The sequence below is a fragment of the Pristiophorus japonicus genome, chromosome 8, assembly GCF_044704955.1.
Source record: "Pristiophorus japonicus isolate sPriJap1 chromosome 8, sPriJap1.hap1, whole genome shotgun sequence".
Lineage (NCBI taxonomy): Eukaryota > Metazoa > Chordata > Chondrichthyes > Pristiophoridae > Pristiophorus > Pristiophorus japonicus.
The window spans coordinates 237,186,054-237,202,321 of record NC_091984.1 but is presented as its reverse complement, the minus strand read 5'-3'; the positions used below and the strand labels follow the sequence as shown (position 1 = coordinate 237,202,321).

Genomic DNA, 16,268 nt, shown 5'->3' with positions numbered 1-16,268 from the left:
ATTTCCCACATTACAACAGTGACTGTACTCCAAAAGTACTTCATTGGCTGTAAAGCGCTCTGAGACATCCAGTGATCATAACAGGCGCTATATAAATGCAAGTCTTTTTAATGCACGGTTTTTCCATTGAAAAGCCAGTGAGCAGCCTGCGTGTGACCCCCAGCCCGCCGTTTGGCCTCGCAGCTTAGCGGGAACATTGCGTAGCACTCTACCATAAGACACTAGGTTCAGGAGACAAAATCAGCTACCAGTCATACAACCGTTATAAGTACATTGAGAATCCCTCAATGTCCCTGACTTGACGGCATGTCTGTGGTTCCGGCTGCTCTGTTCCGATGACATGGCAATTAATGCTTCTAATGTCATTAAAGCCTTTACGACTCTTCAAGTGTCCGTCAGGCCCAAGATTTCTTTAAAGGCATTTTATTACAGAACCCGTATTTTAATGGAAACACGAGTCCCATGGTCCTCGCGCCTAGCTGCACCAAAGTTGGCCCATTCTCCCAGCACCATCGCAAGTAAAATTGTATCTTGGGTCTTAGCGACGCTCAGGAGCGAGAAAGGTGGGGAAAGTCTAGCTCGTGTGGGAAACGAGAACCCTGTCGTGCCTGTACTGCTGCAGCAACTTGGTGTGAGCTTGACTTGTGAATGTGTAGCGTGGAATGAACTGGCTGTGTCCCGGCAGAGACACGATGGGCCGAATGGCCTCCTGTGCGGATAAATTCCTGTGATTCTATATTACTGTTGGTCTTACCTGAGCAGCTAATCATGTGCTCAGCGAGCCAGCAGTTTCAATCCGTTGCTTTACAAATATCCCCCTTCTCACCAACAGGAACACAGAAGAATCTTTGAGCGACTGTGGCTGGTGTTCCTTAAACACAAGGTATGCTTGTTCTCCTCCGTCCCCCCACAAATAATGTTTCTCGCGAGCGCTTTCTTTAACTCATTTGCTGTACATGTGTTCTGCTTTCGAGTGAGGCCATATTTCACGTGTCATGTTCACACCTACAGTGTGTCTCCATTTGCCTCGAGAGCTGCAATCAGTCATGTTCCTTCCAGTTAACATGCTCTTAAATCCAAGGTATTAAGAGAAAGGAAAAACACCATGGTATTACATCATGTTGCCAAATGGGCCCATACTCACTGGAGTTTAGAAGAATGAGAGGTGATCTTATTGAAACATGTACGATTCTGAGGGGGCTTGACAGGGTAGATGCAGAGAGGATGTTTCCCCTCGTGGGGGGAATCTAGAACTAGGGGGCACAGTTTCAGAATAAGGGGCCGCCCATTTAAAACGGAAATGAGGAGGAATTTCTTCTCTGTGAATCTGTAGAATTCTCTGCCCCAGAGAGCTGTGGAGGCTGGGTCATTGAATATATTTAAGGTGGAGATAGACAATTTTTGAATGATAAAGGAGTCCAGGATTATGGGGGAGCGGGCAGGGAAGTGGAGTTGAGGCTAAGATCAGATCGGCCATGATCTTATTGAATGGCGGAGCAGGCTCGAGGGGCCAAAATGGCCGACTCCTGCTCCTATTTCTTATGTTCTTATTACATCATGGCATTACATCGAATGTACAGCACAGAAACAGGCCAGTCAGTCCAACAGGTCTATGCCGATGTTTATGTTCCACACGAGCCTCCTCCCACCCCTCTTCATCTAACCCTATCAGTTTATCCTTCTATTCCTTTCTCGCTCATGTGGTTATCTAACTTCCCCTTAAATGCATCTTTGCTATTCAAGGCAACCACTCCCTGTGGTAGTTATGATGCCGGTTATGCAAACACGATTATATCTTCCCTTGCAAATTATTTAAAATAATACACTATTGATGTGCAGTGCACAGCATGAAAGCACCACATAAAAGATGAACCCGTGTGTTTATCCAGCTTCCTCTTAAATACATTGATACTATTCGCTTTAACCCCTCCCTGTGGCAGCGAGTTCCACATTCTCACCGCTCTCTGGGTAAAGAGGTTTCTCCTGAGTTCCCCATTGGATTTATTACTGACTGTCTGATATTGATGGCTCCTAGTTCTGGTCACACCTGCAAGTGGAAATATCTACGTCTACCCTATCAAATCCCGTCATAATTTTAAATACCTCTATCAGGTTACCCCCCCCCCAGCCCCAGTCTTCTCTTTTCTAGAGTAAAGAGTCCCAAGCCTGTTCAATCTTTCCTGATGGGCATAACCTCTTAGTTCTGGTATGATTCTAGTAATTTTTTTTTGTTCCTTCGCCAGTAGCTTTCTTTATAATTTGGAGACCAGCGCTGTTCACTCCAAACAAGTGTGGTCTTACCAGGTTGCTATACAAATTTCACATAACTACTCATGGTATACTCTCGATCAACATATCAGTATCTCTCTTTATGGCTCACTGTGTGGGGGTGGAGGATGTTATCATAATAGGGAAGTATTCTTGCTTTCCTATCATCTGTAGCTCAGTGAGTAGCACTCTCGTCTGAGTCAGAAGGTCGTGGGTTCAAGTCCCACTCCAGAGACTTGAGCACAAAAATCTAGGCCAACACTCCCAGTGCAGTGCTGAGGGAGTGCCGCACTGTCGGAGGGGCAGTACTGAGGGAGTGCCGCTCTGTCGGAGGGGCAGTACTGAGGGAGTGCCGCACTGTCGGAGGGGCAGTACTGAGGGAGTGCCGCACTGTCGGAGGGGCAGTACTGAGGGAGTGCCGCACTGTCGGAGGGGCAGTACTGAGGGAGTGCCGCACTGTCGGAGGGGCAGTACTGAGGGAGTGCCGCACTGTCGGAGGGGCAGTACTGAGGGAGTGCCGCACTGTCGGAGGGGCAGTGCTGAGGGAGTGCCGCACTGTCGGAGGGGCAGTGCTGAGGGAGTGCCGCACTGTCGGAGGGGCAGTACTGAGGGAGTGCCGCACTGTCGGAGGGGCAGTACTGAGGGAGTGCCGTACTGTCGGAGGGGCAGTACTGAGGGTGCGCCGCACTGTCGGAGGGGCAGTACTGAGGGAGCGCCGCACTGTCGGAGGGGCAGTACTGAGGGAGCGCCGCACTGTCGGAGGGGCAGTACTGAGGGAGTGCCGTACTGTCGGAGGGGCAGTACTGAGGGTGCGCTGCACTGTCGGAGGGGCAGTACTGAGGGAGCGCCGCACTGTCGGAGGGGCAGTACTGAGGGTGCGCTGCACTGTTGGATGTGACTTCTTTCGGTTGCGACGTTAAACCAAAGCCCCGACTGCTTTCTCAGGCGGACGTAAAAGATCCCACGGCCACTATTTCTGAGAGCAGGGGAGTTCTCCCCGGTGTCCTGAGGCCAATATCCCTCAACCAACATTACTTAAACAGATTATCTGGTCATTAACGTATTGCTGTTTGTGGGAGCTTGCTGTGCGCAAATTGGCTGCCGCGTTTCCTACTTTACAACAGTGACTACACTTTTTAAAGTATTTCATTGGCTGTAAAGTGCTTTGAGACGTCCTGAGATCGTGAAAGGCGCCAAAGAAATACAAGTTATTTTTTTTTTTCTTAATCTAATTTGGATACTAGACCGTGGTGAGGTTCAGCTCCAGAGCCCTGATTCTGCTTTGTTCCTTACAACCTTGTTTCTGTCGAGCACTGGTCAATTTACGTCTCTGCAAGCCGTTAACTTGTTATTTTGAAATGTTGATTGAAGTGGTAAACAGGATGTGCCTCTCTTTTGCGCAATAAGAGAGGGGTTATTTCTGAAACGTAGAGAAATTACGCTGAACCTGTATCGAACCCTGGTTAGACCACACTTGCAGTACTGCGTACAGTTCTGGTCGCCATATTATAAAACGGATATAGAGGCACTGGAGACGGTGCAGAGAAGATTTACAAGGATGATAAAGGATGAACAGGCCGGGTCACTTTGCATGAAAAAAGAAGGCTGAGGGGTGACTTAACCGAAGTCTTTAAAATTATTAAAGGTTTCGATAGAGTGGATACGGAGAGAATGTTTCCCCTTGTGGGGGAAAAGTAAAACTATAGGGGCCATCAATATCAGACAGTCACTAATAAACCCAATGGGGAATTCAGGAGAAACTTCTTCACCCAGAGAGTGGTGAGAATGTGGAACTCGCTGCCACAAGGAGGGGTTGAGGCGAATAGTATCGATGCATTTAAGGGGAGGCTGGATAAACATACGAGGGAGAAGGGAATAGAGGGTTATGCTGATAGATTTAGATGAGGAAAGACGGGAGGAGGCTCGAGTGGAGCATAAACGCCGGCATGGACTGGTTGGGCCCAATGGCCTGTTTCTGTGCTGTATATAATTCTGTGTAATATCACAGAGCTGGCGGTGACTAAATATATTGTACTCATGGAAAGCAGCAGTTTGCAATGTTCCAGTTGAACACTGACATTGTTAATCTCTTTTTAAGGCATTTTAGTTACTGTAAAAAAAGAAAGTGAAGCTTTTTATAAATAGTTGAAGTATAGAAATTTACAGGGTTATGGGGCAAGAGCGGGGGTGATCGGATCGCTCTTTTGAAGAGCAGACACAGGCACGATGGGCCGAATGGCCTCCTGTGCTGCAAGATTCTATGATAAAATGTCCTTTCTACTTCATCCTCCTGACACGCACTTCCTACTCCCCAGCTGTAAGGACCCCCCTATAACCAGGCTGCCCTTTAGGTGTTTAGACAAAGTGCTGCTGTAAGGGATCAGTAAATGGATCATTAATAATGCCCCGTCCATTTATATCGTCCCAGGAGTGATCAAACACCTCCACTTGTGTAACCTCAGTCATTTAATAAAATTATAATTCTGCTTGCTGAAAGATTAACCTTCTGGAAGTGGCACAGTATCATTTCAGAGCCATCAATGTTGTCGTTTATCATCTACAGAATTAGGAATTGTAGTGAAGAGTTGCACATTATTAAACTTTAAGGAAACAAATGCTCAATTATGAATATGCGGAAAAATGACTGACCTACCGGGCCACCCAGCCTATCTCATAATCTGAGGGGGATTGACAGGGTAGATGCAGGGAGCATGTTTCCCCCGGGCTGGAGTGTCTAGAACCAGGGGTCACAGTCTCAGGATAAGGGGTCGGCCATTGAGGACTGAGATGAGGAGGAATTTCTTCACTCAGAGGGCGGTGAATCTTTGGAATTCTCTGCCCCAGAGGGCTGTGGAGGCTCAGTCGTTGAGTATATTCAAGGCTGAGATCGATAGATTTTTGGACTCGAGGGGAGTCGAGGGATCGGGCGGGAAAATGGAGTTGAGGTCGAAGTTCAGGCGTGATCTTATTGAATGGCGGAGCAGGCTCGAGGGGCCGAATGGCCAACTCCTGCTCCTGTTTCTTATGTTCTTACATAATAGAGCTGCCTTGTGCATCACAGTATATACACTCCCTCCCTCATCCGGAGTCGTGTGATGTCCTAGGAGAGGCGAAAAAAACGCATTCATAACCCAGAGCAATTATGGGGAGGAAAATGTGTAAAATTCCTCTCTGAGAAATCCGGTATGCGGGGCCGATGATGGCCTACTCAAGCCCCGCTCACCCGCTCGAGTTTTTCATTTTTCAGCAGTCAGAGTGTAACTGAAACCAGCTTCCCAGTTTACCCTCAAGCCCGCTCACTCGACACTTGTTCTTAATGTTGTAGTGGTGCTGGCAATTTTGGTTCTTATCAGATGACATCGAGACATACTTGCCTTAGAGACGGTTCAACTAAGGTTCACTTGATTGATTCCTGGGATGAGAGGGTTGTCATCTGAGGAGAGTTTGAGTAGAATGGGCCTATACTCTCTGGAGTTTAGAAGAACGAGAGGTGATCTCATTTAAACATCGAAGATTCTGAGGGGGATTGACAGGGTGGATGCTGAGAGGGTTGTATCTCCTGGCTGGAGGCACAGTCTCAGGATAAGGAGTTGGTCATTTAAGTCTGAGATGAGGAGGAATTTCTTCACTCGGAGGGTGGTGAATCTTTGAAATTCTCTGCCCCAGAGGGCTGTGGATGCTGAGTCTCTGAGTATATTCAAGGCTGAGATCGATAGATTTTTGGACTCTCGGGGAATCGAGGGGTATGGAGATCGGACGGGAAAGTGGAGTTGAAGTCAAAGATCAGCCATGATCTTAATGAATGGCGGAGCAGACTCGAATGGCCGACTCCTGCTCCTAATTCTTGTGTGTCATAATGGAAGTTGACTGTGGTGAGACGCAAGAAGCAAATGACTCATCGATCCGTGGGAATCAAATCTGTGGTTTCTTCCTATCAATAACGATAGTTAAGGGATGTCATTTGTAAACCTTCTGTGTTATCAGTCAACTAATCCATCAAAGTTAAATAGATTTATTTTTACAAGTGAATACACGGCACTGAAAGCTTTACAGTCGCACAGGTTTGGAGGATTGCAGTGGGGTGTGGCCGTTCAGTTATCTGCACCCCTCGTGTGCTCGAAGTATCGAAGCCCAGAAATTACTGCCACGTGAAATCTGAGTGTGCTTGTGTAATGTTCCTCTTCCTGCTGTAACACCCGCGGTATCGCTGTTTATTTTAAACGAGAAAATACCACCGCTAAAAAACCGTCACCCGAAGCCACGAGTTCGAAGTGCACCATGGCCGCTTGTGAAATTGAACTCCATAAATCTGATCGTTTATTGGTTAGCAACATAGGAACCGAAGGAGGCCATTGAGCCCCTCGAGCCTGTTCCTCCATTCAGTGAAATCATGGCTGATCTGTGACCTAACTCCATATTTGGCCCATATCCCTCAATACCTTTGGTTAACAAAAATCTATCGATCTCCGATTTAAAATTAACAATTGATCCAGCATCAATTGCCCTTTGTGGAAGAGAGTTTCAAACCTCTCCCACTCTTTGTGTGTAGAAGTATTTCCTAATTTCACTCCTGAAAGTCCTGGCTCTATTGTTTACACTGTGTACTCTTTTTTTTTAGTGTAGTCACTGTTGTAATGTAGGAAACGCGGCAGCCAATTTGCGCACAGCAAGCGCCTACAAACAGCAATGTGATAATTACCAGATAATCTGTTTTAGTGACGTTGATTGAGGGATAAATATTGGCTGGGTCATTAGGAAGAACTCTTCTTTGAAATAGTGCCGTGGAATCTTTTACGTCCACCCGAGAGGGCAGATGGGGCCTCGGTTTAACATCACGGCGCCTCCGACAGTGCAGCGTTCTCTCAATACTGGCACTTGTGTATCAGCCTAGATTTTAGATTCATCAATATATATTAAAGCTTGTCTTATAAAACCACCCGGGCCAGAAGTTATTGTTGCAGGCCCAATAACCCTTTGTGGCCACAGTAACCACGGGAATTTCCGCTAACAGGGCTGAAACATTGCTGACGGTTTTAACCAAGACATTGATACTTATTTTACAGCTGTCAACTAATCTGTACAAGAAGGTGCTGGTGATTTTCCATGAGTCCATATTGCCACACATGAGCAAGCCAATCCTGATGATAGATTTCCTCACTGCTGCCTACGAGATAGGTATGTGAGCAGTAAAGTAGAGCGTACATGGTTCAGCGCCTCTGGTCTTTCCCATAAGCAGACTTCACGGCCCATACTATCAGGATACGTGGCTTGATTTGGAAGTGTAACACTGAGGCTGCTTCTGTCCTAACTCGCACCAACTCCCGCTCACCCATCACCCACTGTGCTCGCTGACCTACATCGGCTCACGGTCTGGCAAAGCCTCAATCTTCTTAAACTTCTCATTCTCGTGTTCAAATCCCTCCATGGCCTCCTCGTTCCTCCCTATCACTGTAACCTCCTCCAGCTTCACAACCCTCCGAAATATCTGCTGCTGATTGATTTTAATCGCTCCACCATCGGCGTCCGTGCCTTCGGCTGCCTGGGCTCCTAAGCTCTGGAATTCCCTCCCTAAACCTCTCCGCCTCTCTCTCCTGTAATTATAACGAGCCCCCTAGCCACGGCAGAATGGGCACTGAGTGTGTTAGAATCACTAATACTAGAAATAAGTGGTAACAGAGAATGTTGGGAAAGCTCAGATCATGGGTCTGAAGGAGAAAGACGGTTACCTTTTCATGGGCGTGACTGTTCATGAGAACAAGTGAAGGATCGGCATAAAGCAATAGCTTGCATTCCTCGCTCAACCTGTTCATAAAGAAAGACTTGCATTTCTCTAGCGCCTTTCACGACCTCAGGATGTCCCAAAGCGCTTTGCAGCCAATGAAGTAATTTTTGAAGTGTAGTCACTGTTGCAATGTAGGAAATGAGGCAGCTAATTTGTGCACAGCAAGCTCCCACAAATAGCAATCTCGCGGTATTCTGTTTTAATTGATGTCGATTGAGGGATAAATATTGGCCCCAGAACACTGGGGAAACTTCCCTGCTCTTCAGGCAATGAATCAGCTCTGTGACAGCCCACACTCTGCTATTTGGAGCTCTTGGTCTACGCTGTGGTGGACTGCTTAGCTGGAACAGTGGGTGAGCCAACCCTGGCTTTCCTCCCAATGGCTTCCCGGGTAAAGCTGGGGTGAGATCCCCTGCCTAGGGACCGTGTGCCTGCAGGAAAGCTTCTTGCAGGGGAAGACAGAAAATGGTCACTTTATTCCTTTATTGTTTGCTGCCGGCCTTGGCTGGGAGGGAGGAGCTCATTAGCACCCGGTCCCACCGCAGTATTGCCCGCCCTCGTCCTCTTCCTCAGTCCCCACTGCCACTGAAAGCCTCACCCGGCCTTGGGTCACTTACAGGCTCAGCTTCCCTTAACCCCTTCCTCGCCTCCCCTCGCCCAGACCTCCCCCACCTTCTTCCTATCCGATCCCAAGTCCCGCTCACCGATCACCCATGTCCCCGGCTACCTGCACTGGCTCCACATCTACTGATTCCAAAATCCTCACACTGTGCTGTAAATCCCTCCATGGCTGCCCACTGCCCTATCCCTGCAGGCCTATGCCCCACCTCGCACGCTGTGTCCCTCCTAGCCTCAGTGGGCAGCACCCTCGCCTCTGAGCCAGTAGGCTGTGGGTTTGAGTCCCACTCCAGAGACCTGAGCACAAATTCTAGGCTGACACTCCCAGTGCAGTGCTGAGGGAGTCTTTCCATTGAGATGATAAACCGAGGCCCTGTCTACCCTCTTGGGTGGATGTAAAAAAATCCCGTGACACTATTTGAAGAAGAGCAGGGGAGTTCTCCCCAGTGTCATGGCCAATATTTATCCCACAACCAACACCTAAAAACAGATTCTCAGGTCATTATCACATTGCTGTTTGTGGGAGCTTGCTGTGCGCAAATTGACTGCCGCGTTTCCTACATTACAGCAGTGACAACACTCCAAAAGTACTTCATTGGACGTAAAGCGCTTTGGGACGTCCCGAGGTTGTGAAAGGTGCTATAGAAATGCAAATCTTTCGACTCCACCATCATTGGTAGAGCCTTTAGCCGCCAGATTGAGTCACTCTGTAGCTCCATCCTCAGATCCCTCTGCCGCGCCCCATCAATTTCTTCCCCTTCCCCATCCTCCCCCTACTTTGAAAAGTCTCCTCAACATTCCCTTTAGTCCCTGCCCCATCCCTCCTCCCAAAACACTACCTGCTGTGCAGTGTCCTCATGGTGCTTCGGAACATTAACGTGCTGTACAAGGGTAGGTAACTGGGGCAGCCATGGTGCAGAGTCTTGCTGACTGTGGACTCTGTCCTGTGTGAATGGTTTAACTGATGTTGTATCCTTGATTTTTGTAGGAGGAGCTATTAGTCTACTTGCCTTAAACGGACTCTTCTACCTCATCCATCATCACAACTTGTAAGTGTCTCTCTCATGTCGAATGTCAACAACAACAACTGGTATTTGTATAGCGCCTTTAACGTAGTGAAACGTCCCAAGGCGCTTACAGGAGTGTTATGAGTAAAAAATTGTCACCGAGCTGCATAAGTAGAAATTAGGTGACCAAAAGCTTGGTCAAAGAGGTAGGTTTTAAGGAGCATCTTGAAGGAGGAAGGAGAGGTAGAGAGGTGGAGAGGTTTAGGGAGGGAGTTCCAGAGCTTGGGGCCCAGGCAACAGAAGGCACGGCCACCGATGGTGGAGCGATTATAATCGGGGATGCTCAGGAGGGCAGAACTAGAGGAGCGCAGACATCTCGAGGTTTGTGGGGCTGGAGGGGATTACAGAAATAGGGAGGGGCGAGGGCCATGGAGGGATTTGAAAATAAGGATGAGAATTTTGATATCGAGGCGTTGCTTAACCGGGAGCCAATGTAGGTCAACGAGCACAGGGGGTGATGGGTGAGCGGGACTGGGTGCGAGTTAGGACACGGGGCAGTGAGCACAGGGGGTGATGGGTGAGCGGGACTGGGTGCGAGTTAGGACACGGGCAACCAAGTTTTCGATCACCTCTAGTTTACTTGGGTAGAATGTGGAAGGCCAGCCAGGAGTACGTTGAAATAGTTAAGTCTGGAGGTAACAAAGGCATGGATGAGGGCTTCCGCAGCGGATGAGCTGAGGCAGGGGCGGAGACGGGTGATGTTACGGAGGTGGAAATAGGCGGTCTTAGTTATGCTGCGGATATGTGGCCGGAAGCTCATTTCAGGTCAAATATGACACCCAGGTTGCGAACAGTCTGGTTCAGCCTCAGACAGGAGTTGGGGAGAGGGATGGAGTCAGTGAACAGTTAATAAACCCACAGCCCTTAGTCCATCAATAAACAGCAGCCAACTCTCTCAATCTGCAATACAATGTGGTGAAGATTTTGCTTTTTTATAAACAAGGATGAACCAGCTGTTAATTAACCGGCACATCTGGTGTGAATGTGACCGTTCACATAGAGAGGAACTCAAACGTGTATCATCCATGTATGCGTGCGTGTGTGCATCATCTGTGTGCAGGTTGTGAGTGTGAACAGAGGCTGTGCGTGTATTATCTGTGGAGGCTGTGTGCGCGAGCAGTGGATGTGTATTCTCATCATGTATTCTCCACTTGCAGTCTGTGAATGTGTACCATCGCTGTGCAGTCAATGTGCATGTAGTCTCTGAATTTGTATTGTCCATGTGGATTCCGCGTGTATATTATCCTGATGCATAGTATCATAGTATATTATACTGTGTGTGTGTGCCGACAGTCAGCGTGTGAGAGTGTATATTGTTTGTGTGTGTGTGTGTGTGTGTATATATACCAACAGTCTGTATGTGCGGTGTATACTGTGTGAGAGTGTGGGTGCCGACAGTCTGTATGTGAGGGTGTATACTATGTGTGTGCCGACAGTCTGTGTGTGAGGGTTTATACTGTGTGTGTGAGAGGATGTATACTGTGTGTGTGTGTATGTGTGCCGACAGTCTGTGTGTGAGGGTTTATACTGTGTGTGTGAGAGGGTGTATACTGTATGTGTGAGTGTGTGCGCCGACAGTCAGTGTGTGTGTGTGCGCCAGTGGAAACAGTTTCTCCTTATTTACTCTATCAGAACCCTTCATGAATTTGAACACCTCTATTAAATCTTCCCATAACCTTCTCTGCTCTAAGGAGAATAATTCGATTCTTCTCCAGTCTCTTGTAACTGAGGTCCCTCATCCCTGGAATTATTCTAGTAAAACTGACACACTGTCAGCCATGGCCTCTCTCCTCCGCGTCAGAAGGTTGTGGGTTCAAGTCCCACTCCAGGGACTTGAGCACATAAATCTAGGCTGACACTCTCAGTACAGTACTGAGGGAGTGCTGCACTGTCGGAGGTGCCATCTTTTGGATGAGACGTTAAACCGAGGCCCCGTTCCCCTTCTCAGGCGGACGTCAAAGATCCCATGGCGCTATTTTGAAGAAGAGCAGGGGAGTTCTCCCCGGTGTCCTGGGGCCAATATTTATCCCTCAATCAACATAACAAAAACAGATTATCTGGGTCATTATCACATTGCTGTGTGTGGGAGCTTGCTGTGCGCAGATTGGCTGCTGCGTTTCCCACATTACAACAGTGACTATACTTCAAAAGTACTTCAATGGCTGTAAAGCACTTTGAGATGTCTGGTGGTCGAGAAAGGCGCTATACAAATCCAAGTTTTTTTTTTAAACCTCCTCGCCACTGATACTTCGCTGATGCTAAGAGCTGACTTTAATTGCTTCAGACAACTGTAATTGTGAAATCGTAGTTTGCTTAAGGGACTATTTAACCTTTTCCTGGTTCCCTTTGAATTGTGTAAATGCTGGCTCTTGTGTTTTTGTGTGTGTGTGTGTGTGTATGTAGGGAATACCCAGACTTCTACAGAAAGCTTTACAGCTTGTTGGACCCGTCTGTGCTGCACGTGAAGTACCGGGCGAGATTCTTCCATCTCTTCGATCTCTTCCTGTCTTCCAGGTCAGTCTCTTGCGTCCACTCGGCCCTCCTGTGTTGCAATGAGTTCGGCTCGTGTTTACATTTTCAAGTACGGTTGCTAAGCCACATTGCCTAACCCTATATCTTTGGTTAGATTTCTACGTATCCTGCTCCAAGAGTACAAATAGATACAATCAGTTCATGCACCCTCGTTGCACCTGGTTTTTTTTTCACAAGTTCAGCATTTTTGTCTTCACTTTCAAAGTATGTTCCCCTGGCTCCAGCCATTAACACAGCCCCCTTCACCCCACCATTAGTGGCAGAGCCTTCATCCGGTTCGCCCCAGTTCTCTGGAACTCCCTCCCTGACCCCTTCCACTTCTTTCTTCCTCCCACTTTATCATCTTTTTGACAAGCCCCTCCTCACTTCTCTCTCCACAGCTCACTACCCTGTCTTTTTCTGTATGTGAAGCAGAATCACAGACTGATATACCACACAAGGAGGCCTTTCGGCCCACCGAGCCTGTGCTGGCTCTTTGAAAGAGCGATCTGATCAGTCCCACTGCCCCCCTCCCCCTCTGCTCTTTCCCCATAGTCCTGTGAATTGTTTCATAAGAACATAAGAAATAGGAGCAGGAGTCGGCCATACGGCCCCTCGAGCCTGCTCCGCCATTCAATAAGATCACGGCTGATCTGATCATGGACTCAGCTCCACTTCCCCACCCCCTCCCCATAACCCTTATCACCTTATCGCTCAAAAATCTGTCTATCTCCACCTTAAATATATTCAAGGACCCAGCCTCCACAGCTCTCTGGGGGAGAGAATTCCACAGATTTACAACCCTCTGAGAGAAGAAATTCCTCCTCATCTCAGTTTTAAATGGGCGGCCCCTTATTCTGAGACTATGTCCCCTCGTTTTAGTTTCCCCTATGAGTAGCAATAACCTCTCTGCATCCACTTTGTCGAGCCCCCTCATTAGCTTATACATTTCAATAAGATCACCTCTCATTCTTCTGAACTCCAATGAGTATAGGCCCAACCTACTCAACCTTTCCTCATAAGTCAACCCCCTCATCTCCAGAATCAACCTAGTGAACTGCTTTCAAGTATTCATCCAATCCTCTTTTGAAAGTTACTATTGAATCTGCTCCCATCACCTTTTCAGTTCCTGATCACAACAACTCGTTGCATATATTAAAAAAAAAAAGTTCTCCTCATCTCCCCCTTTGGTTCTTTTGCCAATCACCTTAAATCTGTGTCCTCTGGTTCCCGACCCTTCCACCAATGGGAACAGTTTCTCTATCTACTCTGTCCTGACCCCTCATGATTCTGAACACCTCGATCAAATCTCCTCTCAACCTTCTCTGCTCCGAGGAGAACAACCCCAGCTTCTCCAGTCTATCCACGTCACTGAAGTCCCTCATCCCCGGAGTCATTCTAGTGAATCTCTTCTGCACCCTCTCTAAGGCCTTCACATCCTAAAACTGAGACCAAACCAGAGTTGTGTAAAGGTTTAGCGTGACGTCCTCGTTCTTGTTCTCTCGGCCTGTTTGCGTGCGTACCTGCAAGCGTTTGATTTTTCTTTCTCTGCAACCAGCCATTTGCCCGCCTATCTGGTGGCAGCGTTTAGCAAGCGGCTATCTCGGCTGACCCTTACTGCACCGCCTCAGGCCCTACTGATGGTCATTCCTCTGATATGTAATCTCATTCGTCGGCACCCGTCCTGCAAGGCCCTCGTTCACCGGCCCGGCGAGACTCAAGGTACTGTTCCTTCCACCGTTGTCGTGGCGACTTTGATTTATCTGCGTTGGAAATGTCTTTTTTGTGTGTAGTGTTCTGCGATTGAAGCTTTTGCTGTACATTTTCTGTGTGTTAACTTAAATTTAATACAATCTGAGATCTAAACTAGAGGTGATTCAAAACCTGGCTGCCCCGAGTCCTAACTCGCACCAAGTCCCGCTCACCCATCACCCCTGTGTTCGCTGACCTACATTGGCTTCCGGTTAAGCAACACCTCGATTTCAAAATTCTCACCCTTATTTTTAAATCCCTCCATGGCCCTCGCCCCCCCCCCCCCCCGCCCTCTTTCTCTAACCTCCTCCAGACCCACAACCCCTCCCCCCGAGAACTCTGCGCTCCTCTAATTCTGCCCTCTTGAGCATCCCCGATTATAATCGCTCCACCATTGGTGTCCGTGCCTTCTATTGCCTGGGCCCCAAGCTCTGGAACTCCCTCCCTAAACCTCTCCGCCTCTCTACCGCTCTCTCTTCCTCCTTCAAGACGCTCCTTAAAACTGACCTCTTTGACCAAGCCACCTGCGTTAATTTCTATTTGTGTAGCTTGGTGTAGTTTTTTAAATCTCATAACACTCCTGTGAAGCGCCTTGGGACCTTTCACTACGTTAAAGGTGCAATAAATACAAATTGTCGTTGAGATATGTCTTGCTGATCAAAGCAAGTCAAACTCCCACGCGTCTGAACCTGGGGCAAAAGCCATTTCAGATTCTTTAATTGAGTTCACAGAATTTAATCTTTCAATGGGGAATTGGATATATCTTTGAAAAGGGAAAAAATTGCTGGGCTGTGGACAAAGAGCGGGGGAATGGGACTAATTGGACAGCTCCGCCAAAGAGCCGGAACAGGCACGATGGCCTCCTGTGCTGTATCATTCTATGATTTCCAAAATTGGTGTGCGCAAATTAAAGTTTTGTTTTATATTATTGTTTAATTTTATGTTATTTCGTTTTGGTCTGTTTGATTTTATTTAATTTTATTCTGCCCTGCATTAGTGATCAATTCAAGGTCTCACTCCAAACCACTAATCATTTTGTATTAACTCTGGATGTTTTCCAGATCTTGCCGCTGATCCGTACATAATGGACGAGGAAGATCCCACAAAGTGCCGAGCGATGGAGAGCTCTCTGTGGGAACTGCAGGTTGGTCCCTCCGTCGGTAATGTTTCCAGCATGCTCGGAATGTGATCTCTCATATCTATGCAGGGCACAGAGACGTATGTTGATATTCTAATCCCAGGTACCTGCATTATGGAAAATACATAGGATTAATGCAAAGTGCACAGGGGAAGTTTCCATTAACTTATAACAAGAATTAGGGGCAGGAGTTGGGCATTCGGCCCCTCGAGCCTGCTCCGCCATTCAATAAGATCACGGCTGATAATCGACCTCAACTCCACTTCCTTGCCTGATCTCATATCCCTCGATTCCCCGAGAGTCCAAAAATCTATCGATCTCAGCCTTGAATATATTCAGAGACTGAGCCTCCACAGCCCTCTGGGGCAGAGAATTCCAGAGATTCACCACCCTCTGAGTGAAGAAATTCCTCCTCATCTCAGTCCTAAATGGCCAACCCCTTATCCTGAGACTGTGACCCCTGGTTCTAGACTCCCCAGCCCGGGGGAAACATCCTCCCTGCATCTACCCTGTCAAGCCCTCTTAAGAATTGTATACTTTTCAATTAGATCACCTCTCATTCTTCTAAATGCCAGAAAATATAGGTCCATTTTACTCAATCTCTCCTCATAAGACTGCCTTCTCATCCCAGGAATCAATCTAGTTTGTGGGCACTTTGATTCCCAAGCTTTACTTTGTGTGCAGAGTTGTGCATTCTCTATTTTGTGGGTGTGTGAGACTGTCTGCAGCTTTAGTCATTGTGTTCGGTCCGTGCTCTCTAGCTTTGTTCTGTGGTACGATGAGTCTTCTCCCCTCGAATTCTGCTCGGCGTTTCAATATGACTGAAGTTCTGATCCGGGCGGGACGGTGCCAACTTTGTTTTGCTCTCTGTCTCCGGTTCAGACTCTGCAGAAACATTACCATCCCGACGTCGCCAATGCAGCCGCTACAATAAATAAAGCTTTGTCAAACCAAGAGGCTGACATATCCGTATTGCTCGATCTTTCTATCTCCGTGGTAAGTAATCTTGTCTACCTGTAGTATTTTGGCTTGTACATCAGCAAGATTAGGGATTTGTGGTTTTCACAGAAAAATGGATGGGATCATCGAGTAGGATCATCGGAACTCCCATAGGACTCCCGCGATCCGATGT

The 16,268-nt window shown here is 47.7% G+C and overlaps 1 protein-coding gene across 3 annotated transcripts in view; it reads left to right on the top strand.

The window, feature by feature from the left end:
• noc4l (nucleolar complex associated 4 homolog) overlaps nucleotides 1-16,268 on the top strand; it is a 55,529-nt gene that overhangs the window by 35,699 nt on the left and 3,562 nt on the right. The window contains exons 8-14 of one of the 3 annotated variants that reach the window (XM_070888124.1): nucleotides 833-883; nucleotides 7,332-7,443; nucleotides 9,657-9,717; nucleotides 12,139-12,249; nucleotides 13,805-13,968; nucleotides 15,060-15,142; nucleotides 16,019-16,132. In XM_070888124.1, coding sequence (XP_070744225.1) covers nucleotides 833-883; nucleotides 7,332-7,443; nucleotides 9,657-9,717; nucleotides 12,139-12,249; nucleotides 13,805-13,968; nucleotides 15,060-15,142; nucleotides 16,019-16,132 — 696 coding nt within the window. The remainder of the gene's footprint in view (nucleotides 1-832; nucleotides 884-7,331; nucleotides 7,444-9,656; nucleotides 9,718-12,138; nucleotides 12,250-13,804; nucleotides 13,969-15,059; nucleotides 15,143-16,018; nucleotides 16,133-16,268) is intronic. The other 2 variants (XM_070888125.1, XM_070888126.1) reach the window with 2 other exon arrangements.